The sequence below is a fragment of the Cygnus olor genome, chromosome 2, assembly GCF_009769625.2.
Source record: "Cygnus olor isolate bCygOlo1 chromosome 2, bCygOlo1.pri.v2, whole genome shotgun sequence".
In the NCBI taxonomy this organism is placed as follows: Eukaryota; Metazoa; Chordata; class Aves; order Anseriformes; family Anatidae; genus Cygnus; species Cygnus olor.
The window spans coordinates 18,677,044-18,693,562 of record NC_049170.1 but is presented as its reverse complement, the minus strand read 5'-3'; the positions used below and the strand labels follow the sequence as shown (position 1 = coordinate 18,693,562).

Below are 16,519 nucleotides of genomic sequence, written 5' to 3'. Positions count from 1 at the left end.
ATCATCCGATGTTCAAAGCATAATTTAACATAGGCTTCTTGTAACGTTATCTTAAGAAATCCTCCACATACTATTCACGCAATGAAAAGGAGACATGAGAATCAAGGAGGATACATAATGGCTTATTCCTGAACGCGGAGCTATTCCCCGTGTACTGTTTGGAGTGCGGCCCCACGCAAGCACAGCCAAGTACTTTTGCCAAAACACAATGCGTTGACTGCAGTCTCAGTTTACAAGATCATCTTTCACATCGTCCTTCACCCCGGGCTGCCCCTCCCAACGGAGCTACCAAATCATACTTTCTTCCATTGCCTTTCACTGCCATAATGATTATAAATCAGCTAATAGATTAGATTGAGAAACAGGCACAACAAGGGGGGTATTTACAGGAGTATATTCACTGTTAAGTTCCACCTTCTTTCCTTTATGTATCACTTTAAACTTACAGTTAATTAGCCATTTTGTGAAATACACAAGAAGTTATCACAATATCCTGAATTTGGCCTAGACTTCCTGTACTATGTATATACTGAACATTAAATGAAAGAAATTAAAAGAAAGTCTGCAGTTGCTAGCAACCTGTAACCTTAAATATAATATACTAGTAGTCAGTATCAAAGCATGCAGGGATGTTGCCCTAAATTGGTTACAACCAATTGTGTTCAATCCCTTTACAGACTGCAAGATGGAAATGTAACTTCCAGTCAGATGGAAATGTAAATGAAAAAAACAAAGCATTAAGGAAGCCTCTCATGTGCCATTTTCCAGGTCATCGTCACCTTGTCACTAAGTTGTTTTATACTCATTCTCACCCTGCTTATTCAGGCGGTACACAAGTGGCAGTCTGTACCCCGGGTGGCAGTGCCAGTTAGACCACTGGTTCTAGTTGTCCGGACAACAATAGGAATTTCTCACTGGTGACAACAGAGGTCTACGAAAGGTAGATGCCAAGCTTTGTACACCTAAGGTCTAGAAATATCTGCAACTAGTGCTTGCCATTGCCCCTTCCTAAACCCTACATCTCCCGGTTTAACACAACTCCGCTTACTTTATTCAGGCCTTAAACATTTCATTTCAGAAAAATGAGTAGCATCATTAAGAACAAAAAGTTTTAGTACTGCTGTGGTTTTTTTTTTAAACCAATCTAAACCAAAATAAACCCTTTTATTAGACTATCAGCTATAACACTAACCCTCTTAAATTCAAACAAAAATCCAACACCTCAAATACATTCGGGCAGAGAACAGAAATGAGATTAGTTTTTCTTTACATTAAGAAACACCCACTCTTCCCCACTCTGCATCATCTGAGGAGAGTTCTTTGCATCCAAGAAAATTCACCCCACTGCCTTTCCAAGTCGCAGCCTCCTTTGGCCTGTAGGAAGCTTTTCTTTCCATTGCCATGGACTTTCCAGCTGTGGTCTGATTTTTACCACACCCTGCAGTCTAGAAGCTTTATGCTCTGTCCTTGAGATAATTCAGTGTTCCCCCCATGTGAGGATTCTTTTCTTCTCCCCAAAGGACTTCACCTGACCATGTTAACAGCTTTTTAGATGAGTTTCTAATTCTCTTTACTGCCACTACCAACTAATGTTGACTTGCAGAAAGGTTAAGAGGTATTAGAACAAGACTACCTTGAAAGAAATTAAAGCTACAACGCTAAGTCTTCCCCAAGGTAAACAAAGACCTCTGTGCTGGTCTAGAGGGAAAGCAAGAGCATCAAGTTGCCACTTGAAATAATGAAGACTGTGACAATTAGAAACTTGTAGGGGATTGAGTAACTGGCTGTTATGTCAATGGCACCTTCAATTTCCAGCTGTAACCTCTACCTTACATCAGAGGTAACCACACGCATTCTCTGATGTAAGGAAGGGACAAGGTTATAAGACAATGTAAGACAGTCATAAAGCCAGATCATAGTTCCTATTATTATACTACCGAAAAACAAAAGAAGCACCTCCTCCTCCCAAGACCCTTACACTTTTGATCAGTAAGAAAAGAGAGATGAATGATACTTGAGCTTAGAATCAATGACAGAGTCTACAATAAGCCAGTAACCAATATGATCTTTGTTCAAATAGTGGTGGCACAGAAATCAGATTTGCCTCATAGAATCAGGCTGACAGCAAATGAAATTTATTCTTTACATAACTTAGGTACACAGACATCTATAAAAGCCACCTTATTAAGACCCAGGAGTAATAATTTTGCACATCTGTTACCTTCTCTGCCGCCTCACGGACATAAAAAGGAAGAAGAGAATATAATGGTTCAGGTTAATTTACAGAAGCGCTTACCAGGGCTCTGTGCAAATGAACCTTATAATCCTTAGAGGTAACTGAATGCCTGAATAAAGGTATTACATCAATCCAACAATCCCATGATTTTCTTTTCAAAAACCATCCAGAAAAGGGGGAACGAATTACCCAGATTCTGCCATACCAGAGGAGAAACAGACGTAAAAAGGGTGCAAAGAGCTTTTGTGCAGGAAGAGAGGGAGCTAGAACTTCAAGATACATTTCAAGATTTACAGGTATAAGCTCAGTATTGTACTGTTTGGGTCTCTGTCTCAGGAACCATCAGATGCGAATGAGAAGACAATGGATGATATTGCCTCCCTCCTCCCCCCCAAGTTTATTTGCCCTCCCTCGTGCGTATGTCATTTTGCACGTGGAAACAGTATCATCTGTATCAGTAGATCTCTGAGAAATCCAGGAGAAAACCAACCTAATCACTTCTCAGTTAAGGAGTTGAATCCTGCTCATGTTGTCTATTTTTACCTAGAATGCAAATTTGGGTTATCAGGAGATGCTAACAAGTGCACATAATCATCTGTCCAGCTCAGCTAAGGCTTCCCCACTCTCCTTCTTCTTCACATTGGAATTTAACTAAGGATTGCTCTTGGCTGACTCTCTATAACCTCTGTTGAAGAACTGAAACTTTGGGATGACCTAATACAGCTAATAGTCTCATTTACAGTTAGCTTTAGTGACTCTGTGTTAAGGGGAAAAACGTTGGGCACAAGTGCCTGCTGTAGCTGAAGTTAACCGGAAAAGCATACCAACTTTCCCCTGTAAAGATTTTTCTATTTGAAACAACTCGTATAGCCGCTGAAGATAAGCGAAAAAGACAACTTTAGCTAAAGACAATTAGAGACACATGAATCAATTATCTGTCTGAAATGAGCGTTTTGAAACTCATTCCCCCATCTTAACATCAACCTAGTTCTCTGCCTAACCGGCAAAGCAGAAGAAATCTCAGAGGTAGGGTGTATCATGAGAACTCGCATATTTGATTACTTTAAAATAAGCAAATGTTATTTGAACTCACTAGAATAAAAAATCCCTTCTTGATACTCAAATCTCTATTCAACAGACTTCTCAGTACCAGGCACTACAGTAACTTCCAACAGGTTCAGTCATGTAGGGAAATACACACAAGCTTTAAACGAGACAGACTGATTAGCTGCTTAACATTTTAAAATATTTGCTTTAAATAAAACCTATAGAGTATTTTAACATCATTTCTCATTAAGTTAGGAAAGTTGTTCTTCAGTTTAGGCCAGTATATATTTGTCTCTTGACTAAAAGGGAACTGCAAGAGTCTTGTCCTTTTCTGCAGAAAGAACGTAATAAAGAGAAAAAAAAGGTCTTTCTAACATCCATCAGTTTTAAGATATTCACAAACTATGGTAAACTAATTAATTTTTCCAGGCTGTTCTTTTAGGATGATGGTATAACAGATTTCTATTCTGGAGAGAGAAAACAGAAACAAATAAAAAATCCCACAACCCACACCCCATCCTTGAAGTATACACTTTAAAAGGTATACAAATTAATGACACTGGCTTTAGGTAAATAAATAGTCACTTACTTTAAAAGAAAACTGAACTGCAGATTCTGGAGGGTAAACTATGAAGTGTCGTAAGGTGAAGCCAAAACCCTGAGATGTCCTCCTTAACACGACGGTTTTTGGACCAGGCCAAGAGAAAGTTTCTTCTTCCTCTGATGGTGATATAGCTTCACTCTGCTCTTTTCCATCTTTATTTTTTGATGCCTGAAAGAAAAGAGACACACAAAGATACTAAGTGTAAGTTATAATTTGGATATTTTTAAGAGTATTCTTGTGCACCTGAAAACAAACTTTTTCCCTCCACATTCAAAATAAATTGATTACCAATGACATTTTCTTAAGATACATGTATTGTAAAGCAGCATCCTTCTAGCATTACACCTCTCTGGTCATATCACTTACACAATCCTTAAATTTTAAATTAAATTACACATTAAGAAACTTTATGTTCAACAGTTTAAAGGTTGAAATGAACCTCAAGGAACGTGTACAGATTATGTATTTTATTTGCTTTCTAGTTTACTTTGATACAAGTTAAGCGTGCTTTCTTTTTGTCTTCTGAGACTCCATTTCCGGCCACACAGAGCTCACAGGCATACAAACACAGCAGCTCCTTTTCCTGACTTCAAATGCAGGCATGATTTTCTCAGCTAGTAACTCCTCACTTAAACAACTGAAACAACTGAAGAATACATGAAATTGGTTAGGCTTCTTTAGTCAGACACACTTTTTCTCGTTATCTTTGATTTCACCTGCTTGTTGTCCGGTTGTGTTTTCTTTTCCAGCCTCAGCTACTTTCTCTGAACACTTCAGTATTCCAGCACTACACACGAGTAAAAAGGCCTGATTTCCTACTACAGTTATACTGCAATCCCAGCTCTCTGTTAGAAACAAGACATTTGGTTCCTTTCCTAAGGGTAATTCTATATACCCATGACTCAGAAATATACGATTATGAAAAAATATTTTTATTATTAAAAATATTTATCTTCTCAGCCTTATATGAAGTCCTTCATTTTCAAGTGCATGCCACATCATTCATAAAATCTGAATCAAAAGCTGAAGACATACAAAGAGAGCATGCAAAAACCCTATGACCCTCCTCTAAATATTCTAGTTCAATGATGCGTGAAACAAATTTAGGTACCAGAGCCTATAGCCTATTCAAAAGGTATTCAAACAGAAATAATAGTCTTCTTGTCCTTCTGTAGCTCTGCTGCTGGGGCTCAGCAACTGGCTGATACGTGTCAGAATTTACTGCTTGGTTTTCTTCCTAGACTGCTCCAAAATAATCCCTTACAGCTGGGATTTGAAAAATGCAGCAGTGCTTATTGGTAAGGTGGGCCCAGCCAACTCCAATCAATACCTACAGAGAACAAAAAGCATTTTGACTTCCACCATGACAGCAATGGGTGTCACGAGGAAACTTCTGCAACTGCTTGATGAGACACTTAACTCTGCATTCGGGTATGTAAAACCAAACGTGCTTCTACACGGCTGCTACGGACAGCTCAGAAAACCTGTACCTTGTTTAGAGCTTCAGGGAGGCCACAGGAATACTACTCAGTGCTTCAAAGACCAGCCTCCCTGCCTCCGATCATCCTGTGCTCAGGGAGGAAAGCCATACAAATGGCAAAGGGTCTTGGTGCTACACACACGCTGAGAAACGGAGCCGCTTATGGAACCTGAAACTGGGAGAATCCCGAACAGCCCCACAGGGCTCTGCTCCTCTGAACATGAAAGATTATTTTCAGATTTTTGGAAAGAAATATAAGAAACTCAGTCTCAACCTAGTCAACCACCTAGTCCTTGTCAATCGCCTTCATTCATGTTTTGAAGTATTCATGTAGAACAGAAAAGACTGAAATTAGGTGACTAATGAATGAAAAATTAGTCTGAACTGTGGAACTGACGAGGCTGGCTTTAGTTTAATCTTTGCATTGCTTGAACTTTAAGATAAATGCTACATAACCCTTTAGCCTGACTACGAGGTCAGATATTGAGGTGTTTCCCACCAATCTCTTCAGCTTCTGAACTTCTTCTCATTTTTGCACGAATGAACATACTTTCTCAGTCTTCCATTCTCATGACGAGTGGAAAATTGCACGATTGAAAATGATGATTTCAATCTTATTAAATGGCAAAACAAGTAGCTCACAATAAAAATCATTGGCCTCAACATCATGACAGCAACTTCCTCTATTAAGTGACAAGCAAGTAGAAATCCACCTATTGGTTGGAAAGCTGCCTGGCCGAGAAGGACCTGGGAGTATTGGTTGATAGTCGGCTGAATATGAGCCAGCAGTGTGCTCAGGTGGCCAAGAAGGCCAACAGCATCCTGGCCTGTATAAGAAGCAGTGTGGCCAGCAGGTCTAGGGAAGTGATTGTCCCCCTGTACTCGGCTCTGGTGAGGCCGCACCTTGAGTACTGTGTTCAGTTTTGGGCCCCTCGCTACAGGAAGGACATGGACGTGCTCGAGCGAGTCCAGAGAAGGGCGACCAAGCTGGTGAGGGGTCTGGAGAACAAGTCTTACGAGGAGCGGCTGAGGGTGCTGGGCTTGTTCAGCCTGGAGAAGAGGAGGCTCAGGGGCGACCTTATCGCTCTCTACAGTTACCTTAAAGGAGGCTGTAGTGAGGTGGGGATTGGTCTGTTCTCCCACGTGCCTGGTGACAGGACGAGGGGGAATGGGCGAAAGTTGTGACAGGGGAGTTTTAGGTTGGATGTTAGGAAGTACTTCTTTACCGAAAGGGTTATTAAGCATTGGAACGGGCTGCCCAGGGAGGTGGTGGAGTCACCATCCCTGGAGGTCTTTAAAAGACGTTTAGATGTAGAGCTTAGCGATATGGTTTAGTGGAGTGCTTAGTGTTAGGTCGGAGGTTGGACTCGATGATCTTGAGGTCTCTTCCAACCCAGAAATCTGTGTCTGTGTGTCTGTGTCTATTTACCCCTTCTCTGCATTTTGTCTCCTCTCACGTTTTTATAGGCAACACTTGGAGAAATTTTGAACGATCAAAAAAAATACAGGTATCACACAAGATCAAAAAAACTTTAATAAGCAAGTATCTGTCGTAAGAATACATAAACAGCAAACTTAATTCTGAGAATCATTCAGGATGGAAAAGACTGAAAAGATCATCTAGTCCAACCTTTAACCTAGTACTAAAGTCCACCACTAAACCATGCTACTAAGTTCTACATCTACACGTTTCTTGAAGACCTCCAGGGATGGCAACTCAACCTCTTCCCTGGGCAGCCTGCTCCAGTATTTCACAACCCTTTCCCTAACAAAATTTATCCTAATATCCAACCTAAACCTCCCCTGGTGCAACTTGAGGCCATTTCCCCTCATCTTGTCGCTTGGCGCTCAAGAGAAGAGTGCAATCCCCACCTCTCTATAGGCAAGGGCAAAATGCAGCACTGAGAAGCAGAGGACTAATATATTTGCCCTTTTCTTTTCCCTGACAAAAGCCTCCCTGATTAGCCTACAGGTAGTTGTGGTAGGTATGACAACTGATCACTGTGGTTTGCTTACAGCCCTACTGTAACCTGGGATCAAAATGCAGCCAAACCTCCTTAGGTCTGAGGCGTGGGAGATGCAGTATTTGACTCAAGTGAGAAACAAACCTCTCATTCCCCTGCAATTTCAAGTAAACTTTTATCACTCACGCAAGTTGCTGAACTAACAGCTGCCCATAAACACCAGTACTCCACTGGCAAGTCATCGTTTCCTGAAAGAACAGGCCAGAAGTTAAAGGTTATCATCATGCCATCCTTGGACCGCCCGCGAGGTCTGCCAACAGTTCAACAGAAAAGGTCAATATTAATAATAAACGTTGGACGTGGTCAGTAACAGCAACTCTGAGCCGCCACTAGGAACAAAAAGGAATCTGAATTACAAAGAAAAGAGCCAACATCTGTTGAATCACCCCGTGAATGGTCCAACCACAGCACGCCCACCAGCAATATCCCTTGCCAGGGAAGGCTTTAAAAAGGAACAAGCAAAGTTTTCAAAAACACAAACAAAACAAGGGTGCAAGACAGCAAGCAAGAAACAGATGATGTTTTGCACAGGCAAGAATGTTACTGAAAGCAGGGATCCTACGTGGTGTTTCTTTTGAGCCAAAAGTGATAGTAATCAAGTTACAAATACGTAGATAACTCATATCCTTAAGGTGATTTGTCTTTAGAGGAGTCTGACATGCATTTCAAGAAAATGAAATACATATGCTTTATTTTCATTTCACATAAAATCTAACAAACAGAAGATTGTTTTGCTGTATTCCTTACTAAAGATCTGGATGCTTGATTCAGTAAAACACTGTATCTCTACAGATTCAACATTCAATGTGAAAGTCAGAATGCATACAATTAAGTTCAAGGACTGAAGAATCCCAGGCTACTAAAAATGATTCAAGCATCATTTCCCTCAGGATTGCTTCATATGAGCTTTTTACACAAAGTATCTCAAAACATCATTTCCTGTTACAGGCAATTACAAGGACATATAGCAGATGCTTAAATGCACTATAAAAAGCATTCTGTGCTTTGAATATTGCCTTTAACCCTGTTTTTCTGAGCGATGAAAGCATCCATGAAAAATCATACGGCACCTTAAAGAAGTGCATGAATCACCAGGAGCTTAACACAGTCTATAGAATTATGTAAAAATGGTAAATATGATTATTTAGAACCATCTATGTTATGTCCAAATAAAAGTAAATCTCAAAACAGTAATTTCACATTTTATCGGTCTAAAATTTAAAAAGAAAACACACAACTTGCATGGCTTCCAAAGCCTCTCTCATTTTCTGGCTTCTAAACAATTTACAGATAGATCTGTATAAATAACATGCTAAAAACAGTCCAGTCCAGTGACAGTCATAAGCAATTGCAATACAAACTATCAGTTGTCTTCTTGGCTGTCTAAACAGATAAATAGGTATGCTTTGAGTTCTGAATACTATCTTCATAGATGAATAATAGGGAACATAGTAAGCAACTACACATTGCACTATCGATCCTTGAAAAAACATGAAAAACAATTTAAAGTTGGTGTGAGTAATGTGAATCACTGAATCACTCCATTTTCATCCATATTTTATCTTTGTATTTGGCACACAATTTCAAAATTATTTCTCAAGTCACTTGGGACTGGCTGGCATTCACATTTACTCTAGTCATTTGGTTCTAACTTTTTTCTTTAATCATCCAGACCACTTCACAAATGACTTACGTAAATAAAAATCTCATTGTAAGTGTGTTTGTTTGCCAAACTAGATTTTCTGGAGCCTAAATCTTGATTAAGAAAAAAAAAAAAAAAAAAAAAAACAAGAACACCAGACTGACTGGTAGAGTCACCTACCAACAGCTCCATAAGCACAGGTTGCCTCCTGCTTCAGAAGGATTTCACCATGCTCGTCTACCAAGAAACGTGCTACCTGAAACAGCAGCTTGGCTAGATGTGCATGCGCTGAACAGAAAATGGATTGGTGTCACCTGATTTTTCTGATTCAGCAGCCATCAAATAATATATTTTTTTTTAATCACCATTGACGTAAGCCAGAACCAAAAAGGATTTTGAACATTACCAAATCCACAATTGCCCTAAGACAGTGAGAGGATATTCCAAATGCTGTAATAAATGTTGGGCTTGCTTAGAAACAGTGGTATTTCTTGTATCAGGTCATTTATTTGCCCTATTTTTTGTAACCAAGTAGCTATCATTTAGCTAACTGCCCTATTACACCTGCAATTTCAAAGAAAAAAGGACTTTTCTAGCAATTTGATTTTACTTTATGTGACAGAAAGTGTAAAAAGTCTTTTAAAAGGTAATGGGGAGGGGAAAAAAAAAGGTTCCTTTCTGGCTAAGACTAAAGAACAGAAGGAAAAACTACCTATATGGGAAGAAAATCTTGTTATCCACAGAACAATGGGAGATTTCACTGCAAGTCAGACCTTCTTTAACGATCAGATTCCTCCAGTGATGATTTTCAAACAAAATTATAACAAGCCACTGACCCTTTTAGTCTCAACCACGCAGAGAACTTCAAATCACTTTGATAGAAGCTGACAAAAAGTTGCATGAAGATATCCCTCAAAAAAATAGTTCTACTTTTCTGGTACATCCACCTGCTCAGAAATAATGAACCAAAGAACTGTATTCGTGCCCAGAGGACATCATGTTCCCTTTACCCTTTATCATCTTCTGTAGTCAAAGAACTAGGCTTCTGAACACAAGAGATCTCAGGCATAGTAAAATGCTCAATCCACTGGAGAACACGTGGTTCCCTGGACCTGTGATGCTAGGTTAACGGTTGGACTCTTATGATCTTAGAGGTCTTTTCCAACCTAAATGATTCTGTGATAGGGGACAAATATAACCCCCAAAATACACAGCTCCTGGGCGTTCTTGAAACAGACAACACTAAAAAAAAAAAAAAAAAACATTTTAGAAAGACAGATGTTTAACACAGAAGGTTATACAACTTGTCTTTGAGATCCATCATCACCACCCTTATTTGCAGTATAGGTAGGCATATCCAGCACTCAAAAAGGAAGCCAGACAATATTTATACCCGTACCACCTCAAAAGTGGCCATACTTCTTACACATTTTCCACACTATGGGCAAATTCAGGCAGTACTCCATTAAAACCACCATTGCTCTGAGAAAAGCCTTGTGGCCAACATACGCAGAACAACTGTGACAAGCGTTGAATGTGTAGGCTGAAAGCTCTTGCTGCTCTTCACACAAAATCACAAGCTCTATGCCTTTTAACTGCTGAAATGAGGACAGCAAGTGAAGAGGTTTGGCTAAGAGTGAATACATCAAAATCCATGATCACATTCCGAAACTGTCTCAATCCATAGCAAGATAAGGTACTTCTACTGTTTTTTAACCAGATTGGAACGTAAAAATAACATTTTATTCAAAAGTAAATCATTCTCAGTGAAAGGAAATTAATTACTAATACAAGGTTGACACCTCAAGCAAATTCATCCTCCCAGTATCCAGGAAATAGCTTTGTCCTTGAAGCAAACAAAATGAGTTCAATCACTTTCAGCCTCAGCAACACATTCATCTCTTCACTGAAAAATCCCTGCAAAGAGATGAGCAGGAAAACCAGAATGCAGAAACCCCGAAACCTACATAATTCCAGTCCTCTGTGTCAAATATGCACTTGTCCTAACTTCTGACTTTAATGCTAGACAAAATCCTGCAGTCTTCCCCCTAAACAGATAAGGAAGGATGTAGGGGAGGATAGATGTTCAGGCAGGAAATGGAACTTGGCAGTATGTGTACTAACGTCCTGTCCTCACGTGAGTCTTCCATTGTTTTCTGTCCTTGCAAGGTAAGCTACAAGGTGTAACCATCAGCATCTCCAAACCCACAATGATGGTAGGAAACCTGTTTCCCAAACTGGTGTGACGTAAGAAATCACAAAAACCTGAGATGTATCACCTTGGATGCTAGCTAAGACCAAAAAAAGGCATCTAAAATTAAAAAAAAAAGTCAGATTTTTTTTTTTTTTAGTATTTAATTGATGTTTTTCTTAACAGCTATACACGCTACAGACTTAGGAAACCTTAAGCTGAACTCCAAAGATACCCGCAGTATTCTATGCGGAACACCAGCTTCCTTCTTTACTAACACCAAAATTAGACTCTGCAGTTTATTAACGAATCATCCCAAACACTTCAGTATTTTGATTGTCCAACTAGAATGTTCATATTTGCATGCTACCTCAAAGCTACCCTTCACAATATATGAGCAGTAAGAAAATATATGTATATGATTATTAAATACTGCTTAGTTTACTTACAGAATTAAGCTTTGGGCAGTTGCATAATAAACATGAATTAGCTGCAGCTACCTGCATGAACATCTCCACAGGGCTTCTCTCTCCAGGTAACCAGACATCAAGAGACAGCTTTGAGGCTAGAAACAAGGCTGTATATGTAAAGCCTCTGTCTTAAATACTACCTTTTCAAAAAAAAAAAAAAAAAAGCAACACACCAGCACATACAATAAACTTGCATAATTGCTGACATTTACTATATATCAACTTGTACTTTTTAGTAACGCTCAAAGTAGACGTGACTGCAACATAGCAATCTAGAGTGAAAGTAGTTCAGGATGAACAAGTCTTTATCTACAGGAGCGATACTGTAACAGCATAATCAGCAGGAACTGAAGAACCCAGCAGCTTGAGGCATGTAAACATACTGAAGCACAAAAGAGGAGAGTTATTCCTACATGAGGACATCCCTCAGTATTCCTCCACGCTCGCAGAGTGGGCCATGAGGAGATGGAACCCACCCAACACACAGTGCTGGGCCTAGTGACAGGTTGAGCAAGAGATACGAGAAGATACCTGACTCCATGCTGTGCATTTTAGTGCTATATGTATTTAAGAAAGCTGCAGGAAGGACTCAGATGCCTGATGAGACTAATTGCCGAGCCTGTTTCCAGCAGGTACCAAGAGGAGGCTGCCTTGCCATGAAGCACCTGAAACTGGAAATGAAGATGTAAACAAGCCCTCAAAGCTCAAATAACCAAACAGCTGCAAAACTGCTCTCACCACAAGAAAAAAAAAAAAAAGAGATGTGGAGATAAATGGAGCATGAGTCATCACATGCAACTGTTAGTAAACAGCACTCACAGAGGTAGATAAAATCGGCCCAGTCAGGGCCCTCTCTTCAGGACAACTGCGAATAGCAAAAGACAGCTCGCTTTTGGAACCGGGAAGCACAGTTCCTCTTTCACAGAAGCTCTTCACGAAGGAAGAAAAAATGAAAAAACAGTCTTCAGAGCATGACTTCTCCAGATCCATGGCTTAGAGAACGTGTGAGTTCTCAGAGTCCCCAGGGGACCCACTCATCTCTTAGAGGCGGAGTGGGGGATGGCCGCTGAGGCTCCCCAGCACCGACACTGCTCCTCAACTGCAGCTGAGGAGGATGCAGGAACTGGGAAGGCCAGCAAAGGCCAGCACACCCAACCAGCCCTCCAAAACAAGATCTGAACCTTTCAGGACTCCAGACAGTTACTACAAAGAACGGTATCAGTCCAACCAGGAGAACCGAAACAAATTACTAGGAGTTTAAGGGCAAAGATGGGCAATGCCCATGTTTCTCACGCGCGCCCCTCACCCGGCCTGGGCAGCTGGGCCCTGAGTGAGGTGGTGAGGCGGCCTCTGTGGGCAGATCTCCCCCACTCAGCCCTACGAGGGGTCTCGCTGATGGCCATAAGGAGCTGAGATGGTTCAGAGCAAGGCAGTAAAGATGCAAGGAGCACTGGATAAAGCGAAGGCCCGGGAGGCAGGCCACCTCCAGGTGCCATGCTCACAGCAGCCCGCTCTGTTGTTTCAATGTTCTGCCCAGGTGGCCACAATGACAGGTCAGTGCTGGGCAAATAACCAGAGTGAATTTAGATATTTGCTATGAGATAGCCCTGGCAGCAAACCTGCTACCTCCTCCTTCTAGGAACGTGAACCCCACCCAGATGAAGTACCGGGCCTAGAATAATCCTTTAATTCATACTGAAGGCCGTGGCCACCTGCCTGCAGCAGAGATCAGCAGGCACACAACACACACTTGGAAATTTCTCAGAAGTGAATGACCCAATCTAATAAAACACATTAACGATGTCCTCAAACCAAGGCCAGGTAAGGAGAAAGGCTCAAGAGAGCAATATAGGCCAGCTCCAGAAGCATGAAGTAAGCGGGAAATCTGCAACCCTTCAAAACCAAAGCTTGTGCCAGCGCAGCAGATGGCTGCTCGCACAGGGAAGGAGACATCACTGCTGCCGTGCAGGGTGCAGAGCTGCCTCGGGGTAGAAGGAGATGGACAGAGGGACGTGTGCTTCTGTGTACTTCTATAAATGCCATTGCAGTAAACACAGTCAAAGGAGAAATGGTATTTTTGAGAGGATTTCAGTCCTCAAAAAGGTCAAGGCACACACCAAAAAAAGCAAACAGCAAAAACCTCCACACGTGCGGCTTGTTACCCAAGCTGAAGTTTGCCTTACTGTGCTCTACTGTTCACGAAAGGCTGCTCTGTGAAGCAGTTGACGCTTATGTCAGTCTCACCCCTACTCCACAAGACCTGAAAAGCAAAGCTAAAGGCTACCTGCAGCAACCTCTGCCTTTCTCCCTCACCTTAAAATGCTCTCACATTTAAATCACAGTTTTTTCCCCCGAGATCAAATACAAGAAAACAAGAAGGGTTAGAAGCCTGTAGCTGAAAAACTCCATCTTCTCCATTTGAAATCAAGTCCCTCCATCGCAACACATAACTAGCTTTACACTGGCAAAGCACTCAAGGATGCAGGGACATGTGACAATCTGAAAAAAGATGATCACAAAAATGAGAACTTCTCAGTTAACAGAAGTGCCAATGTGCTATTTTCCTGGCTCTGGGTTAAATGCAGCAACACCAATTGGCTCTCTAAGGGGAGCCCAGCTGGACCTACTTGCTTGAATGAAAGGAGCATGCAGCTCTCCAGGCCAGGGGAGATCCAGAAACAGTTTTCCTACTTTGCAGCAGGGAGCGCACAAACCTACTCACGCTGGTTAGAGCTGAACTAGCATTTTATGCAGAGCAAGCTCTGGTTTTCCTACACAGAAGTTCTGACACCTGGATTTTTTGCACTGTGCTTTGACTTCACCAAGAGCAAGATCATGTTTGGCATGACTAGTGCTCCATCGCAGCTCAGACTTGACTCAAAACTTCTCCAGTTAGCACCTAGCATCTTCATTATCTGGATGAAGGCATAAACTAACTTACCTGATCCTCCTTTAAGTATCAGACACTTGCAAGTTTAGCATACTTCAGCTCCTTAAGGGTTTTAATTTTAACACGCACATACACACACTACAAAAATATACTATAGTGCATCCATCTCTATATTTACATGTATACGTGTAGATATATACATACACATTTGTAGTAGGTTATGCACATTGTAAAACAGTAATGCTTTAACTACAATCTTTTCAAAACCTAATTAAGTGCAAATAAATGCATTTAGCTCATACCTTCTTCTTTCCACACAGTGACAGCCAATTTCAAGCAATACCACCAAGAAGCAGAGGCAAAATACAGGGATTTACTTCACGGGACTGAGATGCAAACTGTTTCCGCATTGTTTTTGCTCGTATCTTTCAATTAGTATTTAGAATAATAAACACACAGTTCATAGTATTAAATGTAGTCAGAAAAACATTAAAAACAAAAAAGAAATTGAGAGCTTCCTTGTTTTCTTATAGGCTCATTAGCAAAAGCCTCCCCTCTTAACAGCTACATCCTCCTTAAACTGGAAAGAAAGGAAACATCTGCAGGGCTGGTAGCATAACAGCAAAATGTCATGTGATCTTAATTTAGCTAAATCAGAGCTTTTCCTTCTCTACTTGTTCTGCCCCTGCTTGTTAAGAATAGGAAATGCTTTGTCTTTACCTTAGAGTCTGATCTGGAAATATCAGAGACAGGAGACTGAGAAAGCAAACTTTCTTAGTGTCGAACGAAGCAAAGCTTGAGGTTACTCTGTGCATGATAAAAACTGTCTTAGTAGTCTGACAGAAGTGATCAACAGCGGTTGCACAGAGTCACGGCCTGTCAGCGGCTGCCTCACGCTGCTTCTTTCAGCCTAGGGGAACTTTCTGACAGACCCAAGAACACAAGCTGTCCACGACCCTCTCCGCTTCCTACAAATGGGGAGAGAACAGTAAGTTCTCTCATTGCCAACATCCCCAGCCAAGCGTGTTACTGCAAAGTTAGGAGCTAGCTTAGACAACATTTGTATACTCTTTTGCTTTCTGGAATAACACAGACTTTATCAGACATACCACATACCAGATAGTTTTCACTACATTTTCACCAGACTCTATTATGGCATACCTATTCACACATGCTAAATAGTTCTGCAGAAGCTCTTAAGAAGAGCAAAATCACCACGCACTATAAAACCTGATTCACTCTGAGCCCATTGCAATAATCAGATGCAGCACAGCTTTAAAGGCAGCCATGAAACCACCTACACACTTCCTCCAGCTCACACTGTTTCTGCTCGCCGTACCCAAGGGCTATGGCTTGGTTAAACAAATCATCAGCTCTGCCGGGACCCTGGCCAAACCAGCCAAGAGAGCACCCACTTTTCCACAGCCTCTCTGTCCCTCCAGCAAACCTCTGGACTTAGACCGGGCTACTCCATGGTGCAGCTACAACGCTGAGCAAGGGCTTTACTTTGTGGGCTCGGCGGTGGGACAGAAACGCACCTTACGCTGCTCTCTAATGCAGGTATGAGGCTGATCTTCTTACAGAAGCTACTGATCTTTCCAACGTAAATAGACTCATTCGTGCTTTAAAGATATGAAATCAAAAGACTAGCTGCACCACTTCATCTGCATAAATGCGTTGTCATAACTGCTGGTAATTCAAATAGTTCAGACTTAAGATCTGAACATCTTCAGCTTTGCAATGCTGCAGTTTTACTTAAAATTTTGTTTCATGTGCAACATGAACGTCTGACCTGCCCAATGCCAAAAGGAAGCCATTGGAAGATCAGGGAATTGACCCGCAATGTCAAAATCCAGACTGTCACCCTAAATATAGCAACTCACTTCCAACAGCCATTTCAGATTCAATCCTGTTGGCAGAAGATTTACCTCCTCT

At 41.2% G+C, this 16,519-nt stretch overlaps 1 protein-coding gene across 7 annotated transcripts in view; it reads right to left on the bottom strand.

Annotated features, from left to right (window-relative positions):
* Positions 1-16,519, bottom strand: part of ARHGAP21 (Rho GTPase activating protein 21) — a 124,198-nt gene that overhangs the window by 69,586 nt on the left and 38,093 nt on the right. For all 7 annotated transcript variants that reach the window (XM_040546290.1, XM_040546288.1, XM_040546293.1 and 4 more), the window contains exon 2: positions 3,873-4,055. In XM_040546290.1, the coding sequence (XP_040402224.1) occupies positions 3,873-4,055 (183 nt within the window). The remainder of the gene's footprint in view (positions 1-3,872; positions 4,056-16,519) is intronic.